Genomic DNA, 24427 nt, shown 5'->3' on the forward strand with positions numbered 1-24427 from the left:
GACCAGAATTCAACAGGCTGTGCTTGTCAAAAAAAAAAGATGATACATCTTGGGCTTGATGACGTCACTTTGAGCAATGGAAACACAGGTGCAAAAATAAAATCCAGACTTTCCAAAAATGTAATCTTCATAAACCAAAATTTGAATGAATTGATGAAATCGTTTTATTGCCCAGCACTAATTTCACCAAACCGGTTGAAAATTAGCCAACTCTATGCCTTCTCACTCAATCTGTACAAACCTCAAAGCTGTGCAGATAAATGCTCATTTTATTGTAAAACAGGTATAAAACACTTTCCATAAACAGTATGTTAACGCGACAATCACAATGCAAATACAATACAAAAGCAAAAAAAAGAAAAAGAAAAAAAAGAATCAATGCAAAGGATGAGATATTTTGGGGGTATTTAATTAGACTTTTGCTCACAGCTACACTGCCCATCCATCTTCTACTCCTACACCCAAACGCTGCCCTTTCCATCCCTTTCCTTTCCTTCCTTTTGGCCACAGCAGCCCCCTGCGCCGGGCCCTCGTTGGCGCGAGGTGGGCAGGTTCTTGTAGACGGCGCGGCTGTAGGGAATGAAGCACATGCCGAGCTGCAGGTGCCGAGCCAGGCGGCAGTAGGCGGCGAGCGCCAACACCAGCAGAGGGGTCAGCAGCAGGAAGCCCACCACCAGAAGAGCCACGCAGCTGGTGTCGTCCAGCAGGTCGTCTGAGCAGTACAAGGACGTTCCATGGGGCTGCACCTGGAGAGATGAGGAGCAGATGAAGGTATACGGAAAAAAAAAAAATCTCCCATTCTGTCAATGCAAACATGCGAGGGAATTTCTGCTTTGCTTTTAGTGTAATTTGACACTCCACAACGCACTGAGCGAAGAAGCTGGGGCTGCATGTCACAGCTGCAAGACGTTAAAAGTTCAGCTCCAGAAAGTTCCAGCGAGATCCGAGACAACAATATCAAATCCCTGGGAAAACAGAAAACACCTTCTTCTTTTCTGTCAAAACAAGTCACTGCGCGATTTAAGTTCAAGCCCTTACTGTGGAGTGGCAGAGGAATCCGAACGTGATCATGACCAGAGCCGGGGTCAGGATGATGCCGAAGATGATGCTGGCCAGCCCGCCGTTGATGAGCGCGATGATGAGGTTCTGCGCGGTCACCAGCACGGAGCAGGCCCAGCAGTCCAGAGACCCCCTCAGCTCCAGGGGGCCGCCCGGGGCCTCGTAAGGGGGCGGCACCACGAGCGCCGACCCCGCCCTGGAGGAGGGCCGGGCCTCAGACGTTGTCTTTTCCAGCGTCCCGTTCCGTGACAGGCTCATCGTCTCTGCTGTGTGTCCTGCAGGAAATCGGTGGAAATGTAAAAGAATGATACAGGTTGTCTCACTGTTGGAAATTAGCCTTTTTTAAAATGTGAGTCCCTGGTTAAAAAAAAATAAATTAATACATAAAAAAAGTATTTACACCCTTTGATCTCTTCTGATTTTTTTTTTTTTCAAATAATTGCTAGAAAATTCGAATAAAAGCCCACTGCATGATGCTGCAAGTACCATGTTTAGTAGCAGGGATGATGTGTTCAGGGTGATGTGCAGTGTTAGTTTCCCCCCCAAAAAATGTCTTTTTGTACCAAAGAGCCTTCTTCCAGATCAGAGGGTCAGAAACTGCAGACTTTTAGATGTATAAATAATCATCAGTTGGACTCTATAGAATGAAAAATATTGAGATTAATATGCACACAGGGCCACTTCGGAGAGAAATTGGTTGCACTGCATGTTAGTCGGAGGTATAAGAGTAAGAGACTGGAAATACACACCACACCTTTCAGATTGTTATTGTAAGAAATGTGGAATGACTCTCCTTTTTTTTTTTTTTTTTTTTTTTGCAGATTCATCTATTTGCAGATGTTTCTGTGTAACATAACTCCAAATATTGGCAGAAAATTTGGCTAGTTCCAATTTTTTTTCCCACTCTCCACAAAGAAAATACAAGCTTGGTAAACTGAAACAACTAGGTGTAAATCTACTTACAGGCGCTTAGCAAAGCAGCCAATCCAGGGATTGCTTTTTATTGTTTTAGTTTCTGTTGGAGCACCCAAACAGTTTCCAGTGTGCACATTAATGCATATTAAGGTATATCTGCTGCTTGAACTATTAACACAGGCAGTTAAAAGCCCTTTTAGAGGGGCTCTCAAGTCTTTGTTGATTTTAGCCATTCATGGACTCCCTAAGCTAATACATTCCTCCACCGTATTCTTTTTCTTCCGATCATAATGGAGTTCCAGCATGTGTTTGTCTATCACTTAAAAATCCCAATGGAAGACACTGAAGCTGTTGCTGTTTAAGTGAAAACTTTAGGGGCTGAAGGGTTTCCTCTTGTGTTTCCTGATTAAGTCTCAGTAGATAATCGTGTCCATTTTCTTTTGATCAAAAAAAAAAAAGTCTTCTCTGGCTGATTTCCTGCACACACACACATACAAAGCGATGATGAAGGGTCTGAGCCATTAAGTAATTGCTTCTTAAATAGCGTGATGAAACGTGCGGAACGTCAACACAGATAAATGCGTGACGCTTTGTGGGGAGGAAATAGGCTTCGATGACTCCACCCACCGAAAAACTTCAGGATAAACATCAACCCAAGAACAATGAGCCGCAAGCAACAATAATAGAACATACTGCCAATCACCAGTTACATTCAAACTTTATATTTTAGTATTTCTCTGTTCAGATACGGTTTGCACACATTTTATGTCTCAGAAAAAAAAAATAAGAGTGAAACAAATTTGAACCATTTTACTATGTTTAATAATTAATTTCAGGCTTGTGTTTAATCAGCTGCCTAACTCTGCTTTCTCCATTTGGTTTAGAGTTAAATCAGTCATCGAACGCTTGGGTTTTCGTCTTTGCACTGACATAAAATCTGACGATCCACAAACCTAAAAAGCATCAGATCCCGCTCTTCGTCTTGAACATCCACATTTCACCCCACTGAGAAGCTTTCCCGCTTGCCTTTTGATGCCGTCATTCATCTCCACAACAAACTCAGAATACAGAAAGTGTCCCATCGCCTCTGTACTCACCGTTCGAGAAGCTCAGACGTAGAGAGGTCTCGAGAATTTCCTCCTGATCTACACCTTCTCTCTTCAGATCTCCAGGGCGTTCAACAAACGAAGGTTGGGTTTCTAATCCCTGACTCCTTGTTTTTTCTTCTTACACATATGTTGACCAGTTGTTCTAGAAAATGTCTATGTTCTGCCTCAGGCCTGCCACGGAGTGACTCAGAAACAAGCTCTGAATAGTCGGAGCAAAGTGTGCTTTCCCAGCAGCTTCAGCGCTTCCTTCCCTGACATGCTGTTTCCTCACTCTGCCTCCAGTTTAAGATACGAGACGAGTCGGGCAGCCTGTATCCTGTGTTGCCTTCAGCGCAAATGCAGAGTGAGACCAGCCTGGGGTTGTATTAAAGGCAGCAGTAGGAGCCCAGGTGGGGTGGGTTGGCAGTGGTGGCGGGGGGCGGGAGGGTGTTACCGGGGTCTGTGATAACCCCTGGAACCGGAGGGGGCGGGGGGTTTAGGGAGTAACAGTGTTTATTTGGATAGATTAGAGAAGTCCAGAGTAGGCCTTCCAATACATAACCATTTACACTCTCCCTGAGCACTTTCTCATTTTCCTCTTGTCAGATACTGATAAGGCTGCTGTGGGAGTGCAACAACTGTGCAGGGTTTTCACTTTGCTCTTTCATGCCAAGGCATTGAGAAGTGCACATTTCTGATTGCAGCGATGCAGTGATCAAAGGATCTGCAACTACATCCCGCTCTGCGAAAAAAACAGAAGAGGGCAGCGGCTAATATGCCAGACTGGCTTCAGATGTGTTTCACAGGCAGGCATGGCAGAGGTTTGGCCCCTGACCCCTGTGATGAAAAACAGATCTCAGCTTTCAGCAAATATAAGGAAATGAGGATGGGGGGGGAGTACTCTGGCTAATTTCGGAGGGGCTGAAGGAGGGAAGAAAGCCGTCATGGGACTGATAAGAAATCAGATGGGCTCAGTTCAAAGCGTAAAAGTGGTAAGTTTTTTTTTATTTATCTTAATTTAGAGATCTAAGTTTATTTACTTACCACATGGAGAGTTATGTAAAGACCCTGGAGAGAATAAGAGTAGGTGCTTTAATGGTACAGAGAGCGATGATCAAAAGGCACCATGACACTAAGGCTCCAGGGTTGGGATGTGGGAGCAGTTGACTGTCTGTATACTGGCCGTCAACAGTGTGTGCTGTTTGTGCGAGGATGTCAGTCTCTGAGTGAGCTGGTGGAGGAAGAGAAGTCTTCCTGTCCTTGGAGTCGGGATATCCGCAGCTTTGTCCTCACGTTATGTCCACTTTGCAATGCTGATGCGTCTGCAGGTTCGGTAAAGTCACGTCCTCGTACGTGGAACTGTGAGACAGGAGGAAGTGACTCCCCATTTAATTCTCTGTGGAGCTGTAAAGTTTATGGGTGATTGCTGGAACAGTTGCTATTTATACTGCCCTGTGCTGACTGGCAACTTCAAGGCGGCGCATGAGGAAACCTTTTGAGTCAGTGATTAGAATTGTTCATCACATTTTACTTGGAAAATATTCCTGAACCAAACGGATAAACTGTGAAATTGTGGAAAATTCTCGAACTGCGATAGTTCCTGGCCGCTCCGGTGGAGCCATCTAGTGGTCACTGTATGAACAGAACGGAACAGAAGTACAACACAGACACATGAAAAGATTAGTTTGCGAAAATTCGGCTCAAATGTTAATCTGGAATATAATTAATGATAATAATAATAATAATAATAATAATAATAATAATAATAATAATAATAATAATAATAATAAGATAATAAGAGCTGGTGTTTTCTATTTTCCCTGGCAATATGAGCTGGTTTGATTACAGTAGCAGATCATCACTGTAAGCACATGAATGAATAAATGATCAGAAAAACTATTCATTAGTGGGTTTTTTAATGTCTTTATTAGTTTTCCTCCTCAGAACAAGTTTTAGATAATTCTCTACCACAGAGTCTGGAGATAATTTCTAGAAACTACAGCATTGGAAAGAGGGTGGGGAAATTTGTAGGTCAGCATTTTATGGTTTAAGATCATTTGCTTATGAGATGAAATTTGAACACAGAAATGTGAAGTTAAGAACATGTTTTATTTTGATTTGTGCTCCGCTAAACGTCCATGCTTTAACTAACTTTATGGGACCCTTCGTACTAATAAAATGTTGCCATACTCTTCATTACATATCATGTAATTATTGGGATTAACGGGATACTCTAAGCTGTTCTGACTGCTCCTTCACTTTGCCTGGTTTGGATGGAAATAGAGACCCGACTACAGTTGAGGGACAAAATTGTCATGTCAGGACGCATTCATTGCAGAGGGACATAAGAAATTTGAACCTTAAAATGTGGGTTAAATCAATGTCCGTTTTATTTTCTTTGGGAGGCAATACATTATTTTAGGGCGTCATCTAATACCACCAATCTAGATACACAAGTGCTGAAGAGGTTCTTCTGAATTTTGATGTTGTTGACATCATCTCCACCTGGTGCCACATCATAGTTGTGACCATGATTTTGGTCGCCAATGTAGATGAAGATTTAGCTAAAGAGGAAAATAAAGTCTTTACGCCACAAAAAAAGTGATGATCATCACTTTAAAAAAAAAAAAAAGCAATGAAAGCATCAAAGCTGAAGTGACCTGGCGGAAGAACGTAACCGGCAATAAGAAGCATAGAGTCGCTGCTGCATGGTTTATCAAAACATTTTTAATTTCTTGAACAACAATACAATATGTCACAGAAAAATCACAGAGGAATTAAGACAGGTCTGGCTCAGGTTTTCTTCTAAGTGACTTCTTTTGGAAACAGTGAGTGCAGCATAAATCAAACAAGTGAAAATAGAAGGAGGTTGGGGGACGGGGGGCGGTGGACGGGGTGGGGGGGGTAAAGAAGAGCATCGTTACATCCTCCAAATAGTACTAATGAGGACAAGACACCAGGAACCTCGACGCCAATAAAAAGTCACATCCCTAAGAGTCTCTGCAAAAGTGTCAAGAGTTAACAACTACAGCTAATGCTTATCATAAAACCACTAATGCCACACGAGATTATGCATTTCATACAATGGAAGAAAGGTACAAAAGAAAAAAAAAAATCTTGTATTGTTCTCTTAGTTACAGTACAAAGACATCATTCCATTTCTAGTAAACTGTGTTGAAATGGTTCTAAGCACCAGATGGTTGGATTGAGCTGAATCTTATGTCCATACATCAATATATGCTGCTTGATGAGGGGGCACCGAGGCAAGTAGGGGTCTAGCACCATGAATATTAAACTGCCCCCCTGATTGCACATCCCCTATCCACACACTATGACCATACTACACTTTTAAAATACCTTGTAGCCCCTTATCAAGTGAAGTATCCTTTGATATGCAATAAATATATAAGCAAACCACCATTTACAGTATAAATAATGTCACCATTTACAATTTATCATTTTCTCCATTATCCAAAAAAAGAAAAATAGAGAGAGAGAGAGAGAAAAACAAACAGAATAACTGACAACAAAAAAAAGAGGTATAAAAGTTGGGATGAATTTTCCCATTGCAGTAATTTAAACTAGAAGGAAACGGGATACTTTCAGCGTGTATTTAGAATATACCAATGACAACGAAGGAAAACTGAAACAAATGACAGCAACAAAAGCCGATTTTTTTTTTTTTCTTCTTTTTTTCTGTTGACTGAGAACAAAATTACACATGTTCTAATAAACCTGAAGCGGATACAGTATGTACAGAAAATGGTGTGCACAGACCGGTGAGACCAGAGCTGAGCCCTGAAGCTTGCCATTCGTTGGCAAGTCATTATAATCGTTTTTAACGCCAGTGATACCAACACCTCCATTTCAATGAAATATAGTTCCAGTTCCATGAGTAAAATCGATCATCCTACGCTTAGGTCTTTGCAAAAAAAAATACTGACCATTCGAGAGCACGTTCAAACAGATAGCACCAGCAAATTGAGCTTCCTGCGGAAACTGTTTTTGCTTAAATATCTCTGAAGGATTGCTGATGTTGCATTTACATTTTATTGTCATAAAACAAGTAGTGTTGTATCTCTTGAAGTCAGAATGAGCTGCACTATTTTTGATATAGTTTTGACAGGGACGTCCTGGGCACGGCCCGTTTAAAAACACGGAGTAAGTATGCTAACGTTAGCTTAGCACGTCAACAAACTGCGACGCATAAAAATATCGTCGGGAGGGCCCAACGGGGGAGGTTTGTGGAAGATAGCAAGTGAATGTGTTATGTCACATCTTGAGAAACAGATGATGAAGCCAGACAAGGTTGAGCGAACATGTTTTCAGAACACTGTAGTATCTTTTGGCTAGCTGACCCATGGTGGAGATTTGCATTGGAGTCGCTCAGTGGAAACCCAAGTTGGGTCAAAAAGTCTGCCACTGCCAAGACAAACTGATCAGAGAAACTGCAATATTGAGTTGGAACTCATGGTATCAGCAAATGCCTAATCTTATTAAGCATAAAAATAAAATAAATCTTAATCTAGAGATTACCAATACTGTCACATTTCTTTGTAAGAGAAACGAGACATTGTTTTTACTATTCACTTTAGTTTGTCAAAGTTAGAAAAAGATTAATGTTTCCAACAACAGATGTAATTTAGTGTTGAGAATCTTCCTTTGGTCAAAATCCTGAATTTGTTAACCACCAGGTCTAATTTGGCGTCGTCTGCATCTCATTTATCTGACCCTTGAGGAGAAAAATCTGCATCTATGAACCGATACTGATGGCGTGGCAATAATTCTGAAGTCAGACATTTTTAATCAAAAGAGAGCAATGAATTATTATTAATTAAATAATTGCGCCGGTGCAGTTCTAGCCTTTGGCAGTGTGTGGAGCTGAATTGCACTAGGACGGAGACGCAGGACCTGTTCATCTGTTTGGCATCACTGGTTTTTGCATTAGAAGACTATGATTATTTATATCTTTGCACATGCTATTTTATGTTGCATTTCGCTGACGCTAACGTCAGTGTTCAGCACCCACCCCGCCTCCCCGCTCTCTGTCTCTGTCTATGCACACCACTGTGTCTCCCATAAGTTCATTCACAATTTACAATTCTTTATTTTCTCTGTTACCTACAAACAATAAGATTTCAACAAAAGAGGTATAAAACCGGGACTCTTAAATTCCCCATTCCAAAAGTAAAAATGACAACTGTACGTCGGTTTTCTCTGCATGTTTTTGTACAAATCACGTTTAACCGTCATCTCTGCTAGACTTGTTAAAAAGCGGACACAATAAAAAGTTACATTTTTTTCTTTTTCCCCTCCTCAACACAGCCGATTTCCAACTAAGAATGAAACCATATTAGTCCTCCAGTAAACCCGTATTTTAGAGAAACTGAGAAAAAAAATTTAAATTTGAGCTAGTACTTGCGTAAAAACCTAATTTGTGTGTGTTTTATAAGCTAATTACCTCTAAATACAGTTCACAAGGCCAATGTGGTGTACTTCTAGGCTGGTAAAACTTTGTTAAGTATCTAATAAGAATAAATAGGATTGGTATAGCACCTCAAAGAGTTTACAGACAAGAATTACAAATATCAGTTTACCTGAATACTGCAACAAAATAATAATAATAAAAAAAAGAACAGAAACCAAGACCATGCCGAACATGACAATCAGCTACTTCCCCTGCTGGTACAATAGAATCACAGCAAATTCATGGACACATAGAATAACTAGATTGGTGTACAAAAGTTCTACTGAATTTGCATAAAAGTACCTGAATCATTACACAGAACCGGCTACTAGACGCTTTTGAATCACAGCAGTGTCCGTTGAACATACATAACCTGATTTTCAGTGGTATCAGTGCTCACATTGTTTGTTTGTTTTTTTTTTGTTTGCTTTTTTTTTTTTTTTACTTATATTAAATGCTTTACGTGAGAAGAACCAGTCTAGTCATTCTATTTCAAAACACACGTCCAATCTGCAGCTGGTATGGGGGAAGACGGTGAGCATTGAGATGGATTGGGTGAGTATCCATACCTTATTGTGTAATGTAAACAATACTGAGTAAACGTGATTGGCTGATTGAGAGAGCATTCGCTGAAGCTGGCCACCTTGGAGACAACTTTTGTGCTGCCGTTAGAGTTTTGGTTATGGCTGAGAGACGTGCGACGCGGAGGAGGCCTCACTTTGACGGAGGTGGAGGCGTCTGAGAGAGGAAAGACGAGAGAGGTCAGACGGAAGAACCAAGACAAAAGACTGTCCTGCGTGAATTGTATTCAAAACTGCAATGATACACATTTGTTTGTTGAGCATTAGTATGTTTCACAGCTGGTTCATAATGCAGAGTACAGTGGGTAAAAGACAAAAAAAAAAACAAAAAACAGAAGTTTGATCCACTCCTGATGGCGTAAGTCGGTTAATTTCAATGAAATTACGAGTCTTTGCTTCACTCTATATGGAGAGAGACGCCACGTCAAGCAACGACTCAAAGGATGTCGCTTTAAAGCTGCAAAAATGATTTGCATGTCGTCAAATGAAGTCAGCCGCTGATTTCCAAGTAAAACTTGACTTGATGGAGAAACCTTTGTTGACAGGACATCAGTCAAATGTATTTAAAGTTGATTACCAGGTTTTCGCACATCTCGGAAGTAATTTTAACCAGATTTTCTCTACAGAAACTTAGTAAATCCTTTAGCTTTCTTGGCTGCTTCTTGGTGATGTAAAATTTCAACGTTTTCTACTGACTTTTTTCCATGACCGAGCTAAAACTGCGCTGTGTTGCGACTCTTCTTTACACACTCCCCTGTTACTTGGACAGTGTGTTTTGGGATGCTAGAAGACCCATTTATGTTTGTAGTTATTGTGGCCACAGCTGCCTACAGATTGTTAATAAGCTCTTCCACTGTCTATGGCCGCTTATCCTTGAAGGGTTGATGCCTACCTCCAGTGACCACTGGGTAAGAGGCACATTCCTTAATATTTACTCAAAGTATTGTTGTAGAAGAAGACATTGCCGCTTCATCAATTAATTTTTTTTCTTCTTCAGGAATAGATCATTTGAAATGATGATACGTTTTGGGTCAACGTCCTTATTTTCCTGGCTGAGGACAGACAGTTCTCAAACATATTACCGTATCCACGCACTGGGCCCTCAAATCTGTATTCGCTCTTATCAGGAAAACAGAAAGAACTGAAATGTTATCGTCTCCGTTTCTGTCCTCAACAACAGAGATGGTGCGTTCCTCTTCTTACAAGAACAGCGGGTCAAGTTGATGGCAAAAAGCTCAATTTGATCACAGCCCTCGCTCCCAGGCATTTTCTGATTCCTTTATAATAAGACAGGCTGGTACATGCGCCTTTTTAACCAGTGGGAGCTCGCAGGCTCTGCCAGATTTCACTTCATTACAGGGTAGGCTGTTGCCAGTGGTCATCTTGGTGTCTACAGTCCCAACTGCCTTCAAGTCATTAACGAGCTCATTCTTGTCCCAGACTTAATTCGAAAGGTCTTCGGTCTTATCTGAGGTGGTGGAAAGCTTTGATGAGAAGAATTGTGTACGATTTAAAAATGCAGGAGATGAGGAGAAATCGAGAGAATTTGTAACTAATCAGTGAATGGATGGATACACAGTATAATGCAAATTCTTTGTTTTTGTTTAGCTTCTAAGGAATATTTTTATTTGGATTTTTAAAGTCCCGTTTCTCAGTTTTGGCAGTGTGCCTAGTAGCGACAATATCTTTACGTAACAGCTAGTAAATTTCCCTGGAGTTTACTGCAAAGTGGCAAAATGAAAACCATCGTGCCGACTCTTGATATTCGCCCCAGACAGTCGGTACGCCACCACTGTGGGACAATTAGCTTGAACTGGCGCTTTTATGAAGGTTTGATAATCATGGCATCGCTGTCAGCTGAGACTGTTTTGGGCTGGTATTCGATGCTTTCATTATGCATCTTGAGACACGACAGGAAACGACGAGAGAGAGATAGGAAAATGACATGGATCAGGACTCCATTTGGACGTTGAAATTGTTAGTTGGCCAAAGAAAACACTGATCTGAAAGATCACACTGGAGATTTTGTGTAACGCTGCTGCCAAAACAGAAGACGAGTAAATGAGAGTTGTGTTTTTATTTGAAGTTTACAGGCGGGTCAGACTTTTAACCATAACTCGTCGCTGCAGTTAAGAAAGAAACGCTGAAAATATCAAATGTTTAGAACAACATTTTTCCAAGTTGGTCCTATCTCCATTTGCCAACTTTTTTTTTTTGACAGTCGTAATTAAATTTATAAATGACCACAGAAATGCATTGAAATCATGACACTGATACTTATCTGCGATTGCATCAGTGTCACGAGGAATTCTGTTATTTCCTTTTTCTCTTACAAGTTATACTGACCAGCATGAAACTGTCGTAGATCTTCATCAGCTCGTCCATCCGATACTGTTCCAGCACCACCACCCCCGCCAGAGAGGAGCTCTTAGCTCGAGCGCAGTCCTCACAGTGCACCACGTAGGTCTTCTTAGTGCTGTTCTCACTGGTTACTAACAGCAGATTAAACACCTCCACCTGCATAGGGATGGGAGAGGCACTCAGGTGTGTTTTTATACCTGAGTTTAAAACTCAGGTATAAAAACCTGAGTTTTTATACCTATTATATATATATATATATATATATATATATATGTATATACATATATATATATATATATATAAGTCAATATTAAAGGAATAGTTAAAGTGAGGTGCTAATATCTCAGGTATGAATCCAGATTAGTGGTCCCAGATGCTAAAGCTAAAAGCTAGTCAGAGAAGAATGCTAACTTCTACCAAAAAAACGGCTATTTTGAAATATCCTGGTGGTTTATGTGAATAATAAACTAGCAGGTTTACTGCTGGGAGCAACTACAAAACCAACATTGGTTGGTTGTTTAGTTGCTCCTAGAGCTAATTGCTAGTTCAAAGCCAAAGCACACTTGTGCCAGTGTAAGACTACTTTCTTTGGCATAAGCTGACTAATTAGTTGGTAGTGGACACTATAGTTGATATATCTGTGGTTCAGTTTTCTGTAAACCTATATCACAATACATATTCGACAATGTGTCGAATATGTATTGTGAACACACTGTAAATATTTTTTCTTCAAGGTCACCACCTAAAAACTTCGTGAAACAGTTTTCACAAATAATTTTTTTTTTACGTAGTTTACTTTTTTATCAGACAGATATGATGATCGGAAACATCGGACATGCTATGGATTCAGATCAACCTTTCTGGCATGATCCTTATAGACTTTAGCCAGTCCCTTTGTTTTTTGTGTTATTCTTTTTTACTGGGTCATTGTTTTCCCAGTGCCTTTGCGTTTCCTTACAACCTGTCTCGAGTTTTTTATGTTTAGTTCGTGTCACTCCCGAGCCAAACTCCTCAGTTCACCCCCTCTCACTGCCTACTTTCTCACACAGCTGCAATCTGTTAGTAATTCCTCCCCTGTTTTGCATTCCAGTGATCAACCTCCCCCGAATTTAAGCTTCACTATTCAGCTAAACCCTAGCCATCCTTCATTTCGTTGCCACTGGTTGTTGCCGTTCGCTTGCATAACTTCCTTTCTTTACATCACTTTTCTCCTATGTGTGCTTCAGTAATTATGCTTCCATGTATCATGATTTTCTAAATTTTGGGCTTTGTTAGCTCTCATAACTTGATAAGAACCTATCCTATGCAAATAATCAGCAGTTACAGAGTGGTTTGAGTTGTCTAATGCAAACATGACAATGGTTTGAACGCTCCTAAAAAAGCATTTGCGTAAATCCAATGACATTGTTGAGATTAGCATTGTTTAGGACTGTTGGTTATGGACAGTCAGCCTCCAGGACTAAAAAAAAAGATATGAACTTATACAAACCGAAGATGCAAAGAAAGTTCCACACCATAGGTAAGACTTAACTGACTTTTTTTAGCAGAACATCACTTCAAAAGCCTTGAGCCATCCCTTTACAATAAATGACCGCGACAGGGACTCACATCACACTCGTTGCAGTAGTAGGCGGGCTCATCCTTCACGCGGCTCTGGTAAAAGATTTTCTTTCCTGCAGCCACCAGCTGGTCTCTCAGAATCTGGATGTGCTTCATAGACTGCATGAGGCAGTGTCTGAGCAGAAAGATGGAGCGGACGATGAACAAACGCTCACCCACCCTCCAGATAGATTGACAGCGGTAAACTTTTTACTTGATCATCTTGTAGGTGTCCTTGTCCGTGATCTTGAGGGTACGAGCCACGTTCCACGAAACGTGGATCATGGGAACGATCGACTTGACTTTCTTCACCTCGTTCCACTCAAAGCGCTCCAGAGCGAGCTGATACTGGTATGCTGCAGAAACAAAAAAAATAATTGTTAACAGTTGTTAAGAAGATGTTCAAATTAACAGTTTTGCAAACTCTTCCTTCTTTTAAAATGAATAAATTACCATTGAGCGGCCCCACGTTCCAGGCTATGTTGTTGCACCAGCCCACGGCTTGAACCCAGTGAACGGTTCCGGCGTTGATCCACACCAGATCTCCGGGTCTCTGGATGAAGCGGTACACAGGGATGTTGGAGCTGTAGAGATCCTCCAGCACTGGCCACCAGGACCCCGTAAGGTAGTCGACTCCATGTCTGTGGGAAGAAGTCAACAAGACAGACAATTAAACTTCTGGTAGTGTTGCTACATCTGCTGATTGAATTTTATACTCACTTGTCGCAGAATTTGTTTATGGCGTCCCAGTAGTGTTCGTGTACTGCAAACCACTCACAATCTCCGGGCCCGATATTGATGTTGACAGAGCAGAAGTTGTTGTTCTCTTGATGCCCTGGCGAACAGTAAAAGCCGTTTATTGACTTGGTAATATCTAAAAATCTAGAGACACAGCACTTATCAGGCCAATTTCCAGTCAACGGCTTCGTGAGGTTCTGACCTGGCGATTTTGATTAAAGCACATTATGACTTCTCCTGAAAGTTTGAAAATACAAACTTTTTTTTTGTCTAGTTTGCAAAGAAAATTAAAAAGTATCCGTCTTCATAAACAACAAGTAAAAGACTTGTGAAACAACAGTCTAGCTGTCTCTTTGCGTCATTGAAACCCAACTAGAAATGACACATTTTTCTCCTTTACAAGGCGGGTTACAGCTCATCAGTGTCTTTGTGCAACTTCTGCTCAAAATAAATAGGAACTTATTTATTCGTTTGTAAACTCCAGTCATTTTCCCTACTTGAAGTTTCCTTCGTCGCTTGTTGTTTCTATAAATTGATCTGTGTCGTTGATACAGACTGAATCTTCTTCACGCATTAACAACTTCCACACTGCGGAGTGTTGGTTTCGATTTGCTTGTGGAGTTATACAGTATATCGGATTCACTGATCAGTGTTTTTGAGTTTCCAATCACCGGTTAGAGCTGGTCGAGCATTAAAAGTCCCCAGTCAGTCGATGTCTTAATTCATCTGTTAAAATCAGAAGTGACTTTCAGGTCTGACACACACTGACCGGGAGTTCGGCTGCCGGGAACCTTCATGTACAGCTGCACGGAGTTCATCCCCAGGATGGTGTGACCGACCAGACTGAGCATGTTGTTGCTGGATTCCACTCGCATGAAAGCTGGGAGCTTCAGAAGCTCCTGCAGCTGGGGCTTCCACCTTGGTTTAAAGATGACGTACATATGTAATCACGGTTAATAGTCCGATGTAGCACCAATCCACCAGGAGACTGGCTGGATTTGAAAACTCTTCCTCACCTTTTAGGGTCAGAGAGATCAATGTTGGTCCCGAATTTAATGATCTTTCCCACTGTTTTCTGCTCTGGGCTGTAGAGGGGGAAAAGGGAAATCTGAGATGTTGTTTACTCAGCTGAGCAGGGATTTCTTTACACAGACAGACCAGAACTGTTTGCTTACCTGGGAGTGCCGGTGGGATTAGCCAACTGGGCTTTGCTGGAAGAAGTGGAGTTGGCTTTATTTGTCATTGAAGTGGGACTGACTTTGCTGTTGGGTAAAGTCAGAGCAGCTTTTGTGGTCGCTAATGTGTCTGATGTCTTATCTTCTTCTTCCTCCTCCTCATTCTCACTTTCTTTCTCCTCCTTTAAAACATCAACAAAAAAAGTGACGTGGAGATTAGGGCAGGATTTCACAAATGGATTGAAACTGCTTGTTTTGCAGAGGAACAAAGTTTCTAACTAAATCAGGATCAGAATTTCTTACTTCTGTGTTAAATTAAACAAACAGCATCTAATAGCAGCTTTGTGTAGAAACAGAAAATCAACCTGAAAAAAAAATTATTACAGAAAACCAACCAGTTGATTCACATTCAGTCACAGAGTCCAAAACTTATTTGATCGACTAAAAACCCAGCAGAACTGGGGCTTCCTCAGTTTGGTTATGTGCTTAAGTGATACACAGATTTCATTCATTCTCACATTCTTCTCCTTCTGTATATTACGGGCTATTGTTAACTTTCCTTCACTCTAACTTTCCGTTCACCATTTAATAACACCAACAAGCTATTAAAAGTACAACTCCTGGTCTTTCTGTAGAGGTAAGCAAGGTTGGAATGGGCTAAAAGAGCATCTTGGTGAATGGAAAAATGTTAAATGACCATCAATCAGCCTCAGCCTGGAGCTCATGCAAGGGTAAGGGACAAGGCCACAACTCCACAGCAGGAGCCTGTTAAAGGTCTGCAAGGAAACCATTGGCCACACCACACAAAGATTTAAGTCTTGCTCCCCTCTTCTACAGAGGGCACATGTAAAGGTCCACTTTGGGCTTTTGAGTGAAAATTCAGACTTCGAAAGATCGAAATTTTGGTTCAGATGAGACCAAAATTAAGTTCTCTGGTGTCAGCGTGGGTCAATATCTTTGGAAGGACATATATGTCCTTCTGGCTTGCTTTTCACATGCAACAGCATATGCTTGCTAAGTAAGACTTGTCGCAAGTATTCCCACACTCTAAGAAAATCAAGGACCGGCTTTTAAGATCAAGAAATCTCACTGGTAACTTTTTAAACTCCTACATGCTCAGCACAGTAGCTGAGCATGTTTTTCTAACTGTATTGAAATAACAGCTTAATACTACAGAAGACAATATCTACCTCCAGGCTCTCTTGGAAACTGGAGGCCTGGTACTGGGCATATTTGGCAATGGTGGTGTGCGATCGACTGCTTTCACAGGGCCAGGTTTGTGCGGAGCCGTTTAGGTTCCAGTTCTCGTCAGCAGGCTGTTGGACCTGAGTTCTCACTTCCACGGCGTGGTCTGAATTGGCCTCCACCAGCGACTTGGTGGAGAACAGACCAAGATCTTACAGAAAACAAATAGGGGGGAAAAACTGTGGTTAATTACCAAAGATACACAAATATTCAAGCAATAGTAATCTTCAAACTACTGAGTTTTAAGCCTGCAGCTATCTCCCATCTATCTGTACTTGTCGAGTTACCAGTCATAAAGAATGGATTGCACCAGAGCACGAGCCGAAACCTACTAAGGCGGAGGGAGCCGGCCAAGCCCCGGATGACTGTTACAGCATTTTTGGAATCTGTGCAGAACTGGAGCAGAACCGGAGAGAAGGCATCCCTCTTGCTCTCCAACTGCAGAAGCAAAAGAGTATAATTATAAATGCTGGAACCCACACATGGAAACAATTAAAAGTGTTTTTTGTTTTTTGTTTGTGTGCATCAGGACGTGTTTTCAACCGAGTTATTTTCATAGACCTAACCGGGACGCTTTTGTATCTTATCACAGCTAGAAAGTGTAGTGCTAAAATAATATGTGTGATTCGAAAACCGGACCAAAGAACGAGTCAACTCAAAATCAAACACCGAGTGACAGAAAACATGAAACAAAAAAAAACAACACAAAGCTATTCCAAGGCTGTGTTTAACTCAAACAACATGCTTGTGGGTCCTACATTTTTCCTTCAATTTCTGGAGTCATAAGAAGACAATGCCACAAGGATAATAATTACTGAGCACTCACGTAGATGCTTGGTGTGGGTGGGTTGAGCTTTTCCCGTGGAATGGGGATGTTGATGGCAATTTTGGGTTTGACACAGAACGAGGGAAGCAGGTACGACTCCTTGAATTTCCCCTTCACTCTTTCTCCCCTAAGGCAAGCACAGCAGGACATCAGATATACACAAACGACAGCGATGGGGAAATTGTCAACAGCGCATTTAGATCTTTATGAAACCACCCACCTGCATGCTCTGACCACTTCAGCTGCTGTGTTTACGATGCTGAGCTCCGACATTGGGATCCTGGGTTCCTCCAGCTCCGATATGTTAAATGTTTGTCTCCCGGCACTGTCCATTTTAATCAGCACGACCTTCAGCTCCTTGGACAAGCCCATGGACAGTGCTTTCAGTTTCAAGGGATCCACTGGACCTTTGGAGCAGGGAGGTTTGCTTGCTGGTGTGATGGCACCTGACTGACCTGATGCTTTGATTCTTGCAGCTGAGGTTCCTGTGTTTGAGGCGTTGTTGTCTGGGGTCATCTTCTTTCCTAACACACCGACCTCCACCTTCAGATCAGCGTCCCCGGTGTCCAGTTTGACTCTCTTGATGTCTTTACGATATGGCATTTGATTTTCCTGAGGAATCTGGCCTTTCATGCTGTCTGCGAGAGGTCTGGTGGAGCTTTTGGAGATGACAGATACGGAGGATGAAATGCCCCTCTTGTGCACATCCTTTGAAGGATTAGCTTTATTTTTGCTCTTCCTTTCTTTTTTATTGACCTTTATCTTTATGATGTCTTCTCTTCCGCCGTCCTTATGCTTTCTCTTCCTTTTCATAGCAGTCCGCTTGGATTCTTTCCTGTTTTCTCTCCCGTCCTTGGTGGAGACGGTAATGACACCGGTGAAAGAGGCAGTATGAGTTGTGGTCACTCTCAGTTCCGCACTCAACGATCCCTCCAGAAGGGAGGAATCCGTTCTCTCCAGAAGGTTCTCCTTATTCTTTCCCACCCCGTTGTCATCTGAACAACTCTCAGCTTCTTCCTGATTCTCCTGCGCCTTGGGATGAGGGACTGAATCTTTTCGAAATGGCAGACTTTGGGATTTCAAAAGCGAGTCTGAGGTAGAGTCAGGAGGCGACTGACTATTAGGCTCCGAGAAGGCTGTAGGAGATGATTTATGGCAAAGATCCTGATTCTCGTCACAGTGAATCTGGGATGCCACTGTGAGAGATGATGAATGCTTTACCCCTCTTGAAGTGGCCCCACCGAAAGGACCCCCGCGACATGACGCTCTCTGGCCTTCGAGGAAGGTGGCCAGGCTCTTGAAGACATCATCCAAACCAGCTTTGTGTTGATCGAGGTCATGCAGGAGCAAGCCCGTTGCTTTGCTACTTGCATTCTCCTGCTCTTCTTTGTCTTCCTCACTATCTTCTTTGATTGCACAAGGCGGCTCGCAGAACTCAGTTGGGCTGTCGAGAGAGTAACCGTCCGGTTCGCCAGCGCAAGTATCCGTTTCGCCGTTGCTTTCACTATCTGCAGGGAGAGGAGATAAGCACTGAGTGGGACTGGGCTGGAGAACAGGTCGGCTGATTACACCCTTTTTCAGCTCTTCCTCGTCTTCTTCAAAATCTGAAACGGGGGAGCCCTGCCAGCTGAGCACAGGAGGAGTGTTTGCATGGTTGTCTCCCGTGTCGCTGAGATTTCCCAGCACAGCCTCGGGCTGAAGGTCTGGCGCACTGAGAACTCCCACCTTCTTCTCGTTTTTGTTGTGGACCACCTGGTCTGACCCAGCCGAGCACGTGGTACTGAGAGGTACAGAGGCTTTACGGAAGATTGAAAGGAATGCTTTACCAGAGTTGATGTTTGCTCCATCTCCTGAATGCGATGTGACATTACTGGTCTGATGGAGACTTTCAAAGTCGGCTAGAGATTCTGTGGGGTGTTCGTTTGCTGGTAGTTCTGTGGGAATGCTGCTCCCTTCAGGGATTTGCTTGTACTTTGAAGTTGGGGACTGGGAAGTAGAGTTAGAATTGGAAGTGGATGGCTTGTCCAATGTTCTTTTGACCTTTTCACTTCTTTTCCGGGTTTTGTGTCTTCGGAGTGACTGGCTTTGATCAACTCCCGACAAAGATGGCGTCTCCGTTTCGTCCAGTTTGGCCTCTCCCGGACAGGGGAAAGCGTCGATGGAAGAAAGCTTTTCCTTCTTCATTTTTTTTAATTTCAAGCGCAATTTTCTATCTTTCTTAATTGCTTTATCTCTCTTCCTATTCCTTTCATCTAGGCTTTTCTCTTCTTTTTTCTTCCTTCTTTTCCTTTCCTCGTTATTTCCATTCGCAAAATCACCCATTTTCAGTTTTTTAATGAGCTTATCCTTCGGTTTGATCTCAGTTTTTCTGAGCTCCTCAGTCCACTTCTCGGGCTTGCTTGTCCTCGGCCTGGCAACAGGAGATTGTCGTGAACAGACTGAGTTTTTCCTGTGTTTGGGGTCTGAAAACCTGGACTTTGAGCCAGAGTGAGACGTATGGCATGTGGCGGACGTCAGGCCGGGTCTCTGGACGTGACCGGGGCCTGCTAGAGACTTCTGCTGTTCACTGAGAGTCGGAAGGCGTGGGTGAATGTCTGCTGAATCTCTCCTGCAACTGGACACGGCGAATGAGGAGGGGCTGGAGGGAGCTCCAGGACTGCTGGAAGTGGAACGGCCATCTTTAGGGCTGCAGAGAGGGGTCGAACTGGGGGAAAACTCTGCAGCAGAGTTTTTGCACAGCGTTGAATCCCTTGAATTGAACCTTGAATGAGACCGCTTCTGTTCCTGAAACGTAAAAGTTTCGATTCAGCGTTAATTGTTGAGCAAATTGTGTGCTGCGTTCTCGGAACTGTAAGGTGGATTTTAAATGTTTGTCTCTTACTGTGCTTTGCTTGTGATGATGGCTCTGCAAGTCCTTCTCCTCCAGGGGTCGTGGTGGTTTGTTGTGCTGTGGAACTTTCTGGTGGCTTGTGTGCCGCTGATGGTGGTAGTGATGATTTTGCTGGCTGTAAGGCACACGGGTGTGGTCTGCTGGTGAAACTGAGATTTTCCCTTCGACCTTCCCTTTGTTACCATAATGTGGTGGTCTGCTGAGGAGACTCTGGCTGGGAGGTTCCGAGTCACCAGCGCCATGGCCTCCCGTTCGCGGTTCCGAGGTTTCCTGGAGCGTTTCAGAATTGATTTCAGTGGCACTAGTTCTAGGTTTAGTTGTTTTTCTGGGTTTTTTTTTGACTGAGCTGGTTTACCTGTTGATGAGATGCTGAGGTCCTGTGTTCAGAGCGATGGCAGGGACCCGCTCTGTCATCTTGGTTGCAACGGTAGTGGCTGGGCGATGATGGGGCATGAGGAGGTGGAGATAAATGCCTCGATCCAAGATGAGACGCCTGTACATAGAGACATAATTTCCCCTATCATACAATACTGGATTTCACCAACAGAGGGTAATGTTTCTTATAAATAAAGAAACTCATGAATGGGAGACATTAATCAACAACTAAAAAACAACTTTGTTCTAATTACTTGATCTGGGTCAGAGTCCCTTTTCCTTTTAGCCGGACATCCATTCCTCGAAGATAGATGGTGCTGAAGGGGTGGACTGTGATGAGGCAGCTGCTCTCTCCGCTGGTGAGGGGTGGGACGTTTCCAGGGTCCGTGCCTGTTGTCGGCCATTCTGCCTGCGAAGCCTCTGTGGTGGTCCGACGCACCCCATCTGTCCATCGGGGACTGCAACTCTCTGCTGTCGCGGTTCAAGCGAGGATGCCCTTGCTAACAGAAACAGGGAAAGAACTGTAAATACAAAACATAGGCTTTCCCCAGTCGTCGGTGCTCACCAGATTGTTGCTGACATTGTTCTGCCAGTCGACATAGCGTGGTCCGGGGCCAGTTAGATAACTGTTACCGCTTTGGTTGGGGAACGAGCGTGAAGAGTTGTGATGCCAGCTCTGGGCCTCAAATTGCTGCTCTTTACCATCCCAAATTCTTTGCGGATGTCTATGGCCCTTTGAGATGCCCTTATCCTGGACATGGTTGACTGTTCTGTTCCCCCTAAGAGGAAAAACAACCAAACAGAGCTGAAGTCAACAAGTGGCAGATAGTTTTTTTTACAGTTCTGCTACATAAATGTGAGTTCAAACCAGATGTTGGCATTGCATTTTCAACTGTTGATTACAAAGAAGTTTCCTCGTCTTTGCCCTTTTGTAAGACACACGCCACTACGTTATCATCGATATTCATCAGTGTGTCATTGATACATTGTTTCACTCGCCTGTTATACAGATGACTTGACAGTGAATGATGCGACTGGTTACGTCCTTCTTGGTATCTGTAGAGTGAAAACACAGAAAATCAATCATAGTATGGCGACTTAGCTTATCTGAAAAAGGTGAATTTTAGAATTTCCTTTACATTTCTGACATTGACTATTAAAGCCTTTTACGGTTATGTCCCTCTTAAGACTAATATGACCTGTCCTTACTGTTTAGACCCTGGAAATAGTTTAAATAGCAGCTGAAGATCTTTACATAAGCCACTCCTGCCTTCCATTTACTCTATTTTTTTTATTGTGCAAATGTACCAAGTCATTTGCACTAGAAACTAGACCAAAAAAACTTGCTAATTTTTTGTGGTTTTGCAATGAATTTACAAGCGCATAGACATATTCAACAAATTCGAGGTCTAGTTTGTTGAATATGTTTGTCAGATTAAAGCAACGGTCTTTAAGCTCAGTTTTTAAAGGTACAGTACCTTAAATTAATGCATCAAAGGACACACTGATCCCACTGAACGCCTTAAAGAAACACACCACAACTCTCACCTCGGCTTCTTTTTACTGATGCAGCAGCCAGTTGACGATGCTACAGTCTCATTCATCACTTCTGTCTTTTGAACATGACATCGAGTTTATCAACACAGCTGCTGCCGCCGGAAAGAGAGATTTCCCTGAATATGCTCATCAGAGTTTCAGTTAATCAGTCAGCCACGTGAAGCGGTGCTCATCTAAAATTGGCCTTGACTGCTGGTTCAGGTAAAATGCCTTCCCTCATCAGCTTCTGTTTACTCTAAACTCTTACTTTGGAGCTCTTAAAGCAACGGCGACACTGTGACAATGAGGGTTGCTCTCGGCTCTTCTTTCAATCAGCACAGCTACCCAAAGCCTGCCTGGGTTTTGCCGTGCAGTCCAAAAGGCAAATACAAACATTTAATGGCGTGTCCATGTTGATATACGTCTGAGTAAGTAACAGAGGAAGTCATAAACACAGACTAGGAACGGTTAGGTGAGGCAGAAAAGAAAATTATGTACGGATTTACAAAATAGGCATGCAGTACAACACATTAAAAGCATGGTGTTGCACAGCACAGTAACCTTTTACTTTTGCCTTTCTTTGTGTATTTACATAAAGGGGACATTGTGAATTCGTGAACATTTTGAACAACAAAACATAAATGCAACCTTTTACACCCTAGACAAATATCCATTCAATGCCCCCCTGTCAGATGGTCCAGCTTGAAGATTTGGCTGAACTTATGTTCCTTATATTATATTGATTTAATTCATGGTTCAGTTACTTTCATTTTGATTCCAATATTAAAGGTGTTCTCTGATTTTGAGTTTGATCCCACTTGAAATTGACCTGCGACCTCCAGGATTTCCGAGACTTTCAGGCGACGACCGGATTGTTGGAAATGCTGAACACCTAACTTCACCGAGAAGGCAAGCATGATGCGACTGCGCTTTTAGTGCTGGAAACCCCCTACCGCTTTCTTTCCTGCTTTCCTCCAATTAGAAGTTCAACAAAGTCTTTCAAGCTTTGACTTGTTTTGTTTTTTATTAGTACAGCTGTGACTCCATCTTTTATCATGTCAACTTTATAAGTTTCGCCTTGAGCTTATTCCCCATCGTCCTCATCGCTAAATGTGATGCCAGGGCTTCCCTTTGATGGCTTGCTAAATATATTTTGCATTCCAACTGCACATGAACGCCTCATAATTTCCTCCACTCCTAGCAACAAGATGAAAATGAGCGCACTTCTTTCTGTCTCTTCATCCTAGTAGCCACAGTAAGCACAGCCTATACTGATCTCTATGTCCCAGGGACACAGCATGGTGGTTTCTGTATTTGTTTTTTATTTTGGAGAACATTGATTGTTCTTTGCAGCTGCATGACTTATTCTTTGTTTAAGCAGGTGAGTAACCCCCCCCCCACCCCCTCTAACATTGTGAAAGTTTTATTCATGCTCAAACAAAGTCGTGCACTATTATACATAATGAGGAATGTTATCCCTGGAAGAAGCCCCTGTTTAACTCTTGTTCTTGGAGGATTATGAAAGTTACTTTGTGGTCTTTATCAAGCGTGACGAAGACAATTTCAAACATACTGGAGACAAAAGTATTTAAAAAAAAAACAACCTTGCACTAGAAATGCCAAAAGGAATCAAACACATTGTTTGCTATTTAAACGCTGACACGGTGGTTCCTCTCCTGAAGTAAATGTTTCGTCTTGTTTTGCGCTGATACGGTGCGGATGCTGCGAGGGAACGGTTTGTGCTTGCTTGCAGTAAGTGAGACGTTTTGAAATTAGCAGAACCACAGCGACGTAATTCAGAAGAGTGGTGTGCAACACCACGGGCATTTCAAATTTAATGCACAGAATCTCACTTCTTCACTCGCGAGTGGGCATTAGTTTTCGTGGGTTTATCTGCTGAGACCGATCTGTCGCACCTTTAAATACACACATTTAGCACTTATTGATTCGAGGATAAAATGTTAAAACATTTTGTGCAGGAGTTGTGCAGCTGACCTTTGTGGGTGGCTCCAGGGGCGACCGTTTACAGGCGCCCATTGTCCTCTGTTAGGCCCTCCAGCTGGGTAGGGGTCCCATGTGTTGCGGCCAGAGTAGAGCTCCGCCGGGTGATACATGCAGCCTGCAGGACAGATGTCGCCTAATTCAGTCAGAGGTTTCTTCAACTTCGCTGTAACACAGACCGCTACAGGAGATCCTTCCTGCCCACGGCGGTCACAATCTGCAACAAGTCTTTTAAGAGCCTCTAGTTAATAAGAGTTACAGCAATAAAGTGTTTTTGAATTGAATTGAGTGTTGTGTGAAATTTATATAATGTCTTAGCTGATCTAATTCTAAATCAGAGAAAAACAAAACAAAAACAAACAAGCTGCGATACAGCAGCCTGAACAATTACTAACGCTGCTGTTAAAAAGATGTGCAAAAAAAATTTCATTGCAACTAATTTCTTAATTTTTCCTGGGTGATGAACAGGACAATCCATTCAACTTGCACAAAATTGTGTTCGGCCGTCTGGAAACTCGCCTTTATCTACAGTATTTTAAAATAACTGGGACTGTAAAAAAAAAAAAAAAAA

At 42.5% G+C, this 24427-nt stretch overlaps 2 protein-coding genes and 1 long non-coding RNA gene across 4 annotated transcripts in view; 1 reads left to right on the forward strand and 2 right to left on the reverse strand.

Moving 5' to 3' along the window:
* Positions 1–251: 251 nt before the first annotated feature.
* On the reverse strand, positions 252–3437 carry tmem88a (transmembrane protein 88 a). Its single transcript, XM_015035378.1, has 3 exons — positions 3072–3437; positions 1039–1334; positions 252–746 (listed from the first exon to the last, which is right to left on the reverse strand). Exons 2-3 carry the CDS (start codon positions 1315–1317, stop codon positions 456–458), a joined length of 570 nt encoding a protein of 189 aa, XP_014890864.1. The 5' UTR covers positions 1318–1334; positions 3072–3437; the 3' UTR covers positions 252–455.
* A 5496-nt stretch (positions 3438–8933) lies between these two features.
* The window catches only part of LOC106949253 (lysine-specific demethylase 6B-like), a 27321-nt gene continuing 11827 nt past the window's right edge, over positions 8934–24427 (reverse strand). For both annotated transcript variants that reach the window (XM_015035380.1, XM_015035382.1), the window contains exons 4-22: positions 23851–23974; positions 21319–21375; positions 20900–21098; positions 20574–20819; positions 20300–20437; positions 19936–20214; positions 17275–19838; positions 17055–17181; positions 16561–16666; positions 16174–16379; positions 14984–15165; positions 14825–14893; positions 14578–14726; positions 13791–13905; positions 13524–13711; positions 13285–13426; positions 13080–13206; positions 11457–11627; positions 8934–9267 (exon numbers count right to left, since the gene is read on the reverse strand). In XM_015035380.1, the coding sequence (XP_014890866.1) occupies positions 9244–9267; positions 11457–11627; positions 13080–13206; positions 13285–13426; positions 13524–13711; positions 13791–13905; positions 14578–14726; positions 14825–14893; positions 14984–15165; positions 16174–16379; positions 16561–16666; positions 17055–17181; positions 17275–19838; positions 19936–20214; positions 20300–20437; positions 20574–20819; positions 20900–21098; positions 21319–21375; positions 23851–23969 (5208 nt within the window). In that variant the 5' untranslated portion in view covers positions 23970–23974 and the 3' untranslated portion in view covers positions 8934–9243. The remainder of the gene's footprint in view (positions 9268–11456; positions 11628–13079; positions 13207–13284; positions 13427–13523; positions 13712–13790; positions 13906–14577; positions 14727–14824; positions 14894–14983; positions 15166–16173; positions 16380–16560; positions 16667–17054; positions 17182–17274; positions 19839–19935; positions 20215–20299; positions 20438–20573; positions 20820–20899; positions 21099–21318; positions 21376–23850; positions 23975–24427) is intronic.
* LOC106949255 (uncharacterized) lies at positions 9274–10161 on the forward strand. The gene is made up of 2 exons (XR_001425340.1): positions 9274–9647; positions 9691–10161. It is a non-coding gene; the product is annotated as an uncharacterized LOC106949255 (long non-coding RNA).

This window comes from Poecilia latipinna, unplaced genomic scaffold (genome assembly GCF_001443285.1).
Source record: "Poecilia latipinna isolate Pla-1442-1.1 unplaced genomic scaffold, P_latipinna-1.0 Scaffold333, whole genome shotgun sequence".
NCBI classification, from domain to species: domain Eukaryota; kingdom Metazoa; phylum Chordata; class Actinopteri; order Cyprinodontiformes; family Poeciliidae; genus Poecilia; species Poecilia latipinna.

Coding starts and splice junctions, on each gene's coding strand:
- tmem88a (XM_015035378.1), bottom strand. CDS start 1,317: ATGAGCCTGTCACGGAACGGGACGCTGGAAAAGACAACGTCTGAGGCC. Junction 747..1,038: donor GATTCCTCTGCCACTCCACA/GTAAGGGCTTGA, acceptor TCATCTCTCCAG/GTGCAGCCCCATGGAACGTC.